Source organism: Octopus sinensis, linkage group LG1, assembly GCF_006345805.1.
Source record: "Octopus sinensis linkage group LG1, ASM634580v1, whole genome shotgun sequence".
Classification (NCBI taxonomy): domain Eukaryota; kingdom Metazoa; phylum Mollusca; class Cephalopoda; order Octopoda; family Octopodidae; genus Octopus; species Octopus sinensis.
The window spans coordinates 161,508,825-161,521,040 of record NC_042997.1 but is presented as its reverse complement, the minus strand read 5'-3'; the positions used below and the strand labels follow the sequence as shown (position 1 = coordinate 161,521,040).

General features: G+C 35.3%; 1 protein-coding gene across 1 annotated transcript in view; it reads left to right on the top strand.

The window, feature by feature from the left end:
- The window catches only part of LOC115210729 (titin), a 678,167-nt gene that overhangs the window by 504,794 nt on the left and 161,157 nt on the right, over window positions 1–12,216 (top strand). The window contains exon 307 of the mRNA XM_036506041.1: window positions 6,322–6,630. Within this exon, the coding sequence (XP_036361934.1) occupies window positions 6,322–6,630 (309 nt within the window). The remainder of the gene's footprint in view (window positions 1–6,321; window positions 6,631–12,216) is intronic.

Sequence of the window (12,216 nt, the reverse complement as noted above, 5' to 3'; positions counted from 1 at the left end):
GTTTCTCAGTGAAACTCATTCCATTGTGCTTTCTTGAAGTTTGTGAAGGAGTTTTTCCTGCCTTCATTGATGTACAAGTGTGTTGTGATGATAATCGGTTGGTGGTCTAAGAAAAATTGGTAATTGTTTACAAGATGGTTGTAACAGTTAGGTGTTTGGAGCAGATGGTGATGTCTGAAGAGGAGTTCTTCTATTTGGGTTGGTAAGGTATAATAAGTATTTGTGTGGATTGTTTAGGATATAAAGGACGCTTAGTTGTAATGATATTATGTTACATCTTTAATTATCTGTGCTATTTGAATACCAGGAGTCGTTCATAGCATTGAAATTACTTCAAATGTTGGTGTTTGTGAGAGTGTGTAAGTGTTGTAGTTAGGGTGCATAATCTAGTTGAATGGTCAGTGAAGACAGTAGTAGTGTATATGTGTGTTTATGTATCATCATTTATCACCTGTCTTTCCTGTCAGCATGGGTTATTGTTGTTGTTAAGCAACAAGACGGGTAAAGGTGATTAGGTGATGGTTTAGGGCTTAGGGGCGGGAGACCCCAGACCTTGGAAAAAAAAAAAAACTTTGGTCATCTTGTTGTAGTCGAGGGCTCTTTGTTGACGCCCAACACCACTGGGAGGTGGCCCTTGAAGTCACTGGAAATGGAGATCTCCAGGTTCAAATTCTTGAATGGCTGTCAGCATGTGTGGAAGATTTTACAGCATCTAACAAGCTGGAGGACTGTGTTGAACACCAATGTCTGCTTAGGATATGGTTTTAACAACTGAATACCCTTCTTAATATCAATCACTTTACAGAATGTACTGGATGCATTTTTGTGGCACCAATGCTTGTGAGGTTGCCAAATAATTGGCAGGACAAAGAAAATGCCTCCTCAACTAAGAGGGATTGTAGTAAAGGAGGTGACTTTATGCCAAGTAGTGAAAGGTATAGTAGAAGGACAGGTACAGGTGTGTGTCTTGCAATAGAGGAGATACATGGCTACTTTGTATTATGTAAGGATGGTTGGGAGTAGCTGGAAGGAAGACAAAGATGATATAGGAAGGTAGATATAATAGAGAATACAGACATTGGATTGGAAATGATGGGTAGATAACTTCATAAGAGTGTGAGAAGCGAGTAACAGATGGTTGGAGAGATGAGTAGAAGTGAATGTAGTGACTAATGAACAAGAGTGAACATGTGGTCGAGTGCAAATATCAATATGGGAGAAGGTGAAAGATGTAGGGGTTGCTCAAGAAGGAGGAGGTAATAAGTTGCAGTAAAGGAGGAGTAGAAAGCTGCTGTGTAATAAGCTTGTGGACAGATCAGAAATAAGAAGATGGTGTGTGAGGTAGGAGAGTGAGGGAGAGAGTGAGAGGGGGAGAGAGAGAGGGATAGAGAGAGACATAAAGTGACAGAGATGATAGTCAGAGGTACATAAAGGTACTTTAGTGAATGAGAAACAATGCTGATGAGGTGATTATTGATAGCAGATATAAGTTGGTGTTGAGAATGATAATGGCTATGTGAAAATGTTAAAGATGATGTATGGCAGTCCTGAGATGAAATTCAGAGTTGAGGGAAACATAACTGGAGGTGATTAATGGCAAATAAATTGTAGAGTGATATATAAAGGGTAAAAGAGTAAAGATCCCTTCGGTTATGAATGACCATGGGATTGCACCTAGAAAGTTCCCTTCCCAAGGGCAAGTCCAAGCAAGATTGTTTATAAAAGACCAGCAGTCATCCATGTATGCCAGTCTCTCCTTTCTATGCCACTAATGTTGTCCAAAGGAAAGCAAAAGCAAAGACCAAAGCAGCTTAGCACCAGTGATGTCGCAACTCATATCTACAGACAAGTGAACTGGAGAAATGTGAAATAAAGTATCCTGTTCAAGAGTGCAACACACAGTCCAGTCTGGGAATTGAACTTACTCCCTCATGATTGTGAACCTGACACTTTACATACATATAATATTTGATCAGAGCCTTAAACATGAAGTTCGTTTTATTTGTGCACTATAAATATATGTGTGCATGCATGTGTGTGTGTGTGTGTGTGTGTGTGTGCGTAAGTCATCATATTTCATTCCCTATTGGCTACCTCTGATGAGTGTAGGGTTATATAATTGGATTGTTACCTAACACTCTGTCATACCCCTAGTGCTAGCATGGATTGGACGATTTTGACTGAGGGCTGGCGAACCTGATGGCTGCACCAGACTCCAATCTTGATCTGGCAGAGTTTCTACAGCTGCATGCCCTTCCTAATGCCAACAACTCCGAGAGTGTAGTGGGTGCTTTTTACATGCCACCGGCACAGGGGCCAGTCAGGCATTACTGGCAACGACCTCGCTCAAATTTTTTTACACATATATATATTGTATGTACATATGCATCTTTATCTACATATATATACTTATAATATGAAGTGTAAAATACTATGAAAATTGTATAGAAATTCTAATACCAATGAGTGTATAAATCATTTATCTGGACAGCCTTATTTAATTGTGTTTAGTATACTTTGCTTATGTTTGACAATTCTTATGGCAACTATAATATATTTTATTGAAAGTATAAATCTTATTATATTTCAATTGTTTAAATTATTTTTTAATCTTATGTTCAAATAGAGAAAACTAATATTCACCTTAATTTTTTTGAATGCTGCAATATTTCCTTCTCTTGTTTATTTGCTTAGGTTCACAGTTAATATGTTCAAATATATGTCAATATTTTTCATTGCAAAGGTGGTGAGCTAGCAGAATTACTAGCACAATGGGCAAAACGCACAGTGGCATTTCACCCATCTCTACATTCTGAGTTCAAATTCCACTGAGGTCAACTTTACTTCTCATTTTTTGGGGTTGATAAAATAAGTACCAGTTGAGTACTGGGCCAATGTAATCGACTTAATCCTTACCCAGAACTTGTTGGCCTTGTGCCAAAATTTGAAACCAATAATTTTCATTTCAGCTTCACTGCTAATAATACAATAATGCTTTGTAGACACAAAAAGAAAAATGTTTCTTCCAACTTAACCCTCAACAATCTAACCACATGAACCTATACTTAAACACACATGCACAAAGAATCTCTCTCTCTCTCTCTCTCTCTCTCTCACACACACACACAAAATGAAATTTTGGCATTTAATATTTCATATAATTCCAAATATTTAATCTCAAATTATATACTTTGTTAATCAGCAACTCCTTTAAACCAGATAGAATAGAAGGATTGGAAGATTTTCTCATCTCTTTTTATTATTAAAAGCAAAATGAAAACAAAGAATCATAATTCTGATTCCATGTAATAATTCTACATCTGCATTTATAGCTAATAATTATCAGGTAAATTCTACCCCACGGTTCAGCAATTTCCAATCTGTCAGTCTGTGTATCTAAATGCTAATATTATTAATCATCTAGCATTTAATTCATCCATATCCTGCCCAAATATTCTACCTGTTTCAGGTTCAAACTGGCCAGATCCAGGCTCTCACACCCTACCAACAAGGATGGTTAAGTAATAGTTAGTCTAGATAGGACACAAAATACAGAGTGGGGGTGGAGGAAAGTAAATAGATGTAAGATCATCATCATCATCATCATCATCATCATCATCGTTTAACGTCCGTTCTCCATGCTAGCATGGGTTGGACGGTTCGACCGGGGATCTGGGAAGCCAGAAGGCTGCACCAGGCTCCAGTCTTATCTGGCAATGTTTCTACAGCTGGATGCCCTTCCTAACGCCAACCACTCCGTGTAAGATATGTATGGATATTGAAGTTGTAGATCAAATGGATCTACAACTTCAATATCCCTACATATCTTACATCTATTTACTTTCCTCTACCTCATTCTCTATTTTGTATCCTATCTAGACTAACTATGACTTAATTATCCTCTCACACCGTCTCTGATGAAGGTATATAATTAATAAATATCCTGGAAACAGCTGTAAGACCTATCTATAAATGTTCTAATATCTACACAGCCTTGGTTTTTTATCTCATTATGCAAAAAATTCTTATATATATATATAAATATATATATTATTATCATCATCATTTAACGTCCATTGTCCATGCTGGTATGGGTTGGATGGCTTGACCAGAGCTGGCAAGCTGTGGGGCTGCACCAGACTCCAGTCTGAGTTGGCATGGTTTCTATGGCTGGATGCCCTTCCTAACGTCAACCACTCAGAGTGTAATAGATGCTTTTATATGCCAGTTGCCACAACTACAATTTCACTTGGCTTCATGAGTCTTCTTGTCAAGCACCGCATATTGCCGAAGGTTTTGGTCATTTGTCAATGCCTTCATACTCTCTCACATACACACAACACACACATACACACAAACACACACACACATGCACACACACATTTATGATGGGTTTCTTGTGAAGTTCTGTCTCTCAGATCCATTGACAGGGCTCTGGTCAAACTGGAACTACAGTAGAAGACACTTACCCATGGTACTATGGTACTGTATAGTGGAGCAGAAGCTGAAAATATATAGTTGAGAAGAGATTTCATAACCACACAGCCATGCTTGCATGCATGCACACTCACTCACACACACATACACACACTTATGGAAATATATATATATATATATGGTGTGTGTATGTGTGTGTGTGTACACTCACATATTTATACACATACTTTTACAAATTGTCATAAACTTTATAATTGAGAAATTATATTGAATTCTGTTAAGAAGCATTACTGTAATGGTTATGAATATTTAATTGAGATTATATTACAAGAGCTAAAGGTGAATCATTTTCTCCTTGAAAATTTTCTCTTGGAAATTAATAAGTATCTAATATCAATTGAAAAGTAAATCCACCCACTCATATATAAAACTTTAGCAGTAAGCATTTTCATCATTAACACATCGTTTTAATTTTATAGAAACCTTTAATTAGCTAATTATGCATTCCAATTCTATTTTAACTTCCTATACACATTTAATCTTATGATTGATCTTTTAAAGATTTAAAAGTTGTCAACAAAAGTACATTTCTACTACAGTTATTTAAGAAATACTATTTTTAGACTATTATAATTTCATTTGGTGCTATTTGCTTTCCTTGAATAAACGGTAATAGCTTAATTTAAAATGAAATATTCTAACTGACATGAATCTGAAGAAAAAGAAATTTCTCTTGTTTCACACACTGGTTTTGATAAAGTCTATTGCAAAGCAGAATAATTTTGATATATTTAGTTCCTGAACATATGTTTTCAGTTGGTTTGCTATCTCTAGCAGTAGCCTTTTTGATAAAGATTTTGATGAATATATTTTTTTTCTTCATTTCTTTTTTTAGTACAATTGACAATTAAATAAATATGGTTGATATCAGAATAGATGATAGAACATTGTAGTGTACAGACCTTCACAAATACCCAGTAATAATGAAAATATTGCAGTCGTTATAATTACTGGCTGCTATTAAGAAATTACCTTTATAAGTTGATATAGAAAGATACATAAAACTACTTTCATAAACTGTATGCTGGTATGTAATTTTGGCACTTTCTCCCTCCTCCTAAGCTAATTCAACAGCAGGGAAAGATACTTCATTTAATGGACCACTACAAGTAGGCATTCAGCTTTCAAATATTGTTGATGCTAATCTTGGCCAAATAACTTACCAGGTCTTATCATAAGATAATTTGAGTCCAAATGCCCAGTAGGTCAGCAGATTGTTTGGCATACTAGCTTCTGTTCTAGTTATATAAACCTATTATTTATCAATCCTTGACTGTGGGCACCTCTTTCTACCTAAAAGAAAAAAAATAAAAGTTCAGCTACAGCTGATAGAGTAGTTCTTTTACTGATATCTACTTCTTCCTTTTCTTTCTTCATTCCTCTTTTACTGATGCTACTAGCTGGTGTAAGCATCTCCTAGTGCAGGGTGCTTCTAACACTCCCTTCCTTTCAGGTTAATTTTAAGCCTTCCCCTATCCTGTTATTACTTTTGTTGATCATATCTATTTCTGTCTGGTTTAAAGCTAATTCTCTACATGCTTAATTCCTTAGGAATAAGACATGTGTATTTGGTACCTGAGATATATTTCAAATGTAATATGATGCCTCCTTCTTGTCTCTTCTTTGTAGTGTCTTTCGTTTCTTATCAAAACTTTCTTTATAGATATAGCAATGATCTAAAAAACTGGTAAGTAAATTCTGTTAAAGATAAGTTATATATTCTAATGGTTTTATTATACTATACTTTTTCCCATATCATTACTTATTATTAGTTACTGCACAATGTGTGTTTGTATGTTAAATGCTTGTGTATATCATTTTTAGGTGCTCCTAATACAGGCCCATTCGTTCAGCCCGAGATCCTTGCTGATGATACTCAAGGTGTGTATTTGCAATGGCATCGGATATACTATCAGCCATATGATCGAGAAGACTCACTCACTGGATACACATTAGAAATACTTGAAGCTCCGTCAAAGGAGTGGAAAACTTTGGTAACTGGATTAAAAGAGAAAAGACATAGAATTACAGATTTAAAGCAAGGAGTGGATTACTATATCAGAATAAGGGGAGAAACTACAACTGGAGAACTTACTGACCCATCACCCCCACTGCCCATCTTACAGAAAAAAGGTAAGTGCACAGCATACATTACATAATTACACATTGAATCAATGAGGTGGCCTCTATGTAGGCAATCGATCTGCTAGAAATAACAGCTAAATCTCTTTCAAATATTCTATATCTTATATATGGACAGGACACAAATAAATGTAATACTGGATATTCTAAAACGTCAGGTTGGCTTTGGCTGGAATGCTTTTGATTATATTTCTACTTGATCAAGATTGATCTGTGACTAGACAACACAACTATACATGCTAATCCAGCCTGCTAGAAATAGTAGACAAATCTCCCTCTAATTACAACATACTATCTAAATAAAAAGAAGGATATGTTGCATGATGTAGTACTAGTCAGACTAAGGTATGGCCACTGCTGGAGTGTTTTTGATAATATTTCTGTTTGGTCAGGACTGACCAGCAGTTAGACAACAACAACAGCACACACACAAGCATGAATGCTAAGTAGTTTAATGTTTTCATTTTGCAAGGTAAATTAAACAATTATATATATATATATTGTTGTGTGTGTGTGTAACTCTGTGTGTGTGTGTGTGTGTGCGCTTGTGTATAATAAACATGCACACACATGCACATGTACCTTATTTGCGTATTTACTTAAACTGTTATCAAATAAAATAGTTGATATTAACTTTTTTTTTAAATAATTTAAACATAATAATCACAATTATTTAAAAGACAAAATAAAGAAAATTACTGCTAATGTCAATACACATGTATAAAGTTTAATTTTTTAATAGAAATAAATTTTGATGATGCATGCTAATATAATAAGCTAAACACCTTATTATGACATTTGAAAAAAAAAAAAAAACTATGCAGTTACTATGGAAATAAAAGAAAAGTGAATTCAATAACAAATAACAAAGAAACGAAAACAATTGTTTAAATTAATTTTATGTTTTTTGTTGAAAAAACAAAAAGAAAAATAACTAATTAATTTTTACATTCTGTTGAGTTTAATGAATACTTCAATTGTAATTATTTCTCAGTAAAGTTTTGTTTGATTATTATTTGGTAATATTAAAAGTTTACAGAATTAATTTCCTCTATGTTTTAAGCTCCAGCAAGCAAAGCCTCTATCATTATTGTTTTTCATATAAATTAATATAATAAATGCTGATTACATATTCAATTTCAATTGCTGGTACCTCTCACTGACACGTAATAAAAAGTTTTATGCCAGTGTAGGTACTTTGCAATATTTAGCTGTGATCCTTTACATTCTAACTTTAAATCCCAGGAAAATAAACACCAGTTTGGTACTGTTATTCATATAACTATCTACACTAATTTCCTAAATTTTAGGCCTTGCACCTATGTAAAAGAAAATCAATATGATTATATGAAGGGCTGTGCTTAGGATGTGCCAATATTTTCTATTCTCATAATACACCAGCATGCCTTACTGGTAGTTTTAATTGAATAGAAATTTGTTGTGACAGACACATATATAATTTTTTTTTTCAAAATTCAATGGCTATTTATATCAGTTATATGATCTTTTTCTCTTTCTTAATTACTTTAAAAACATTAAACGTAATATCAGTTAACATTATGTAGAATCCTCTTAATTAATAACTAAGATTATTTCTATGGGCAAGAGAAACATGAAAAAGATAAATAAATAAAATAAAATAAAATATTAAAAAATGCAAATTGAAACTACTGGTTATAGGCTATGGTTATACTGTATGCTACGGATTACATGGCAACGAGTTCAGGTCTTACTACAGGTGTGATGTTGGGCTCCTGGGGAAGGCAGGGTACTCTACTTATCTAACAACAGGTCCCTCCCTACATTTTGTTCAGGGCTGGAAAAAGAACATTTAATTGTTAAATTACTTGCCTTCAGTCATGTGTATATATTTATATATACATAAATTCACAAAATAGCAGCTTTAATCTTGCTTAGAAAACAGATATAAAATATTATATATGGAGGTAGGGGAGAGGATGTAATCAACAAGGCCGTCTCCTCAAAACTACTGGGTTTGTGTGGTGGTGAATTGATAGAATTGTTAGCATGGCATCCTTACATTCTGAGTTCAAATTCAACTGAGGTCAACTTTGCCTTTCATCCTTTAAGGGTTAATGAAATAGATACCAGTTGAGCACTGGGGTCAATATAATTGACTAGCCTCTTCATCCAAAATTTCAGGTTTGTGCCTATAGCAGTAGATAGGGTTATTATTGATATTAAGGGTGGTAGATTGACAAAATCATAAGAGTGTTGGAATAAAATGTTAAGCAATATTTTTTCTAGCTCTTTATGTTCTGAGTTCAAATTCTACTGAAGTCAGCTTTGCCTTTCACCTTTTCAGGGCAGATAAGCTGATAAAAAAAAAGTATCAGTTAAAAACTGGGGTTGATATAATTAACCTACTACCCTCCTGAAACTGCTGGCCTTGTGCCAAATTTAGAAATCCTCCTTGTCCTCCTTATATTGAGAGCGATGAGTTGGCAGAGTTGTTAACAAAATACTTAGCAGTATTTCATCTGTCTTTACATTCTGAGTTCAAGTACTGCTGATGTCGACTTTGCCTTTCATCTTTTTGAGGTTGATAAAATAAGTACCAGTTGAACATTGGAATTGATGTAATTGACTCATCCCCTCCTCTAAAATTGTTGCTCTTGTGGCAAAATTTGAAACCATTATGATTATTATCGTCATTATTATTATTATTATTATTATTATTATTATTATTATTATTATTATCATTCTTCTTCTTCTTCTTCTTCTTCTTCTTCTTCTTCTTCTCTTCTTCTTCTTCTTCTTATTATTATTATTATATAAAAGGTGGCGAGCTGGCAGAAATGTTAGCACACCGGGCAAAATGCGTAGCCGTATTTCGTCTGCCGGTACGTCCTGAGTTCAAATACCACCGAGGTTGATTTTGCCTTTCATCCTTTTGGGGTTGATAAATTAAGTACCAGTTATGCACTGGGGTCGATGTAATCGACTTAATCCATTTGTCTGTCCTTGTTGCTTAGCCCCTTGTGGGTAGTAAAGAAATATGTTATTATTATTATTATTATTATTGTTGTTGTTGTTGTTGTCGTTGTTGTTGTTGTTGTTGTTGTTATTATTATTATTATTATGGGCTGTGGATTGGCAGAATATCAAACAAAAATACATTGCAGTATTTAATTGTGGATCTTTATATTCTGAGTTCAAATCCTGGAGGGGTCAATTTCGCTTTTTGTCCTTTCAGGGAACCAGTTAAAGTACCAGTCAATAAGTACTAGAGCTAATTTAAATAACTAAATATGCTCCACTGGCCCTGGGCTTTGTTCCTATGTTAGAAGCAGTTGGTGTTACTTTTATTATTACTTGGGACTGAAAGTGGCGAGTTGGCATAATCGTTAGCATGCCAGACGAAATACTTAGTGGTATTTCATCCGTCTTCACGTTCTGAGTTCAAATTCCACCATGGTCGACTTTGCCTTTCATCCTTTTGGGGTCGATTAAATAAATACCTATTTCTTTACTACCCACAAGGGGCTAAACACAGAGAGGACAAACAAGGACAGACAAACGGATTAAGTCGATTATATCGACCCCAGTGCGTAACTGGTACTTATTTAATCGACCCCGAAAGGATGAAAGGTAAAGTTGACCTCGGCGGAATTTGAACTCACAACGTAGCGGCAGACGAAATACCGCTAAGCATTTCACTCGGTGTGCTAACGTTTCTGCCAGCTCGCCGTTGGGGTTGATGCAATTGACTTACCCCTTCCCCCAAATTACAGGCGTTGTGCTTATAATAGGAAAGGATTATTACCTAGAAATGAAGGCAGGATCGCTAGCATACTGGATGAAATGCTGCTAAGCATTTTGTCCATCTTTATGTTCTGAATTCAAATGTCACCAGAGTTGATTTTGCCTTTCATCCTTTTGGGGTTGATGAAATAAGTACCAGTTAGCACTGGACAAACTACTTTATGATATTTAATTACAGATCTTAATGCTAAAAAGTAAAGTTAGTTTTGGTGAAAATCAAACTCAGATGTTAAACAACTGTTTTAGCAGTCCTATCAAACCAGCTCATATAAATTAAATTGTAAAGTATGAAATTGTCCCCTTTACTATATGAGTTATTTTCGTTATCTCAAAATGTCTTTTGTAGACAGGAGGCTAAAAATATTACAAGGGAAAGAAATGAATAATTATGATGCTTTTTTTCTTGAAGAACTTTCTAAGAAAATAAAGCAAATCCAGATGGATAAAAGCTATAGGGTAGGTAGGTTGGGGAGGAACATATCACTGACTCACTTGTACACCACAGCACTCATCACAAGAATCTTCTATAATAATAATGATAACAAGACAGTCTAAAAATAGAATAAACTAAGAAACCATAGAAAGGTGGGAAGGCAAGGTCTGTGTCCTTGAAATTTTGAATCATATACGATACTATAAATACACTAAGCTTCCCTGAAAATGAATGCAGCTTGCCTGCACTGAAACATGCATACATACATACATACATACATACATACATACATACATACATACATACATACATACATACATACATATATTAATAAAATTAAATAATGAGAGTAGAAATTAATATTATTAAATAATATCAATTTAACCCTTTCATTACTGTATTTCTATTGAGATGCTCTCTGTTTCTCCCAATTATTTTAAATATTTCAAAGAATTTAGTAAAATAACTTAGTTATCATTCAGTTAGTGTTAGGAACATGAATTGTGACTAAGTTTTGGTGGAAGATTTTAATTCAAAACTTATGAAAACAAGACATTTATACTAAAGAGCCAGAGCTGGTTTCAGCTGGGCTGGTAACGAAAGGGTTAAACTAGTGACTTAGTATACTTAAAAATGTCTGAAGACTATAAATTATATTACATATATAAATATATATATATGTATATATATACATATAAAAAATAGAGAAGGCTGATTTATTAGACTACTTTATGTTTCCTGTCCATAAAGGGTTTAGCTTTATGATCGGGGCCGTGGAACGTAAAATACTCCAATGCGACCGTACGACAGGCACCCATGCCAACCCCCTTTGCTTGTGAAGACATGTTGGGGCAAGCGAAATCGAAATCGAATTGAACCAGCCAGGATCCCTGGTCTGGTGGTACGTAAAGCACTATCCGACTCGTGGCCGTGGCACGTAAAATACTCCAATGCGACCGTACGACAGGCACCCTTGCCAACCCCCTTTGCTTGTGAAGACATGTTGGGGCAAGCGAAATCGAAATCGAATTGAACCAGCCAGTATCCCTGGTCTGGTGGTACGTAAAGCACTATCCGACTCGTGGCCGTGGCACGTAAAATACTCCAATGCGACCGTACGACAGGCACCCTTGCCAACCCCCTTTGCTTGTGAAGACATGTTGGGGCAAGCGAAATCGAAATCGAATTGAACCAGCCAGGATCCCTGGTCTGGTGGTACGTAAAAAGCACTATCCAACTCGTGGCCGATGCCAGCACCGCCTCGACTGGCTTCCGTGCCGGTGGCACATAAAATACACCAATCTGACCGTGGCCGTTGCCAGCCCCGCCTGGCACCTGTGCAGGTGGCACGTAAAAAG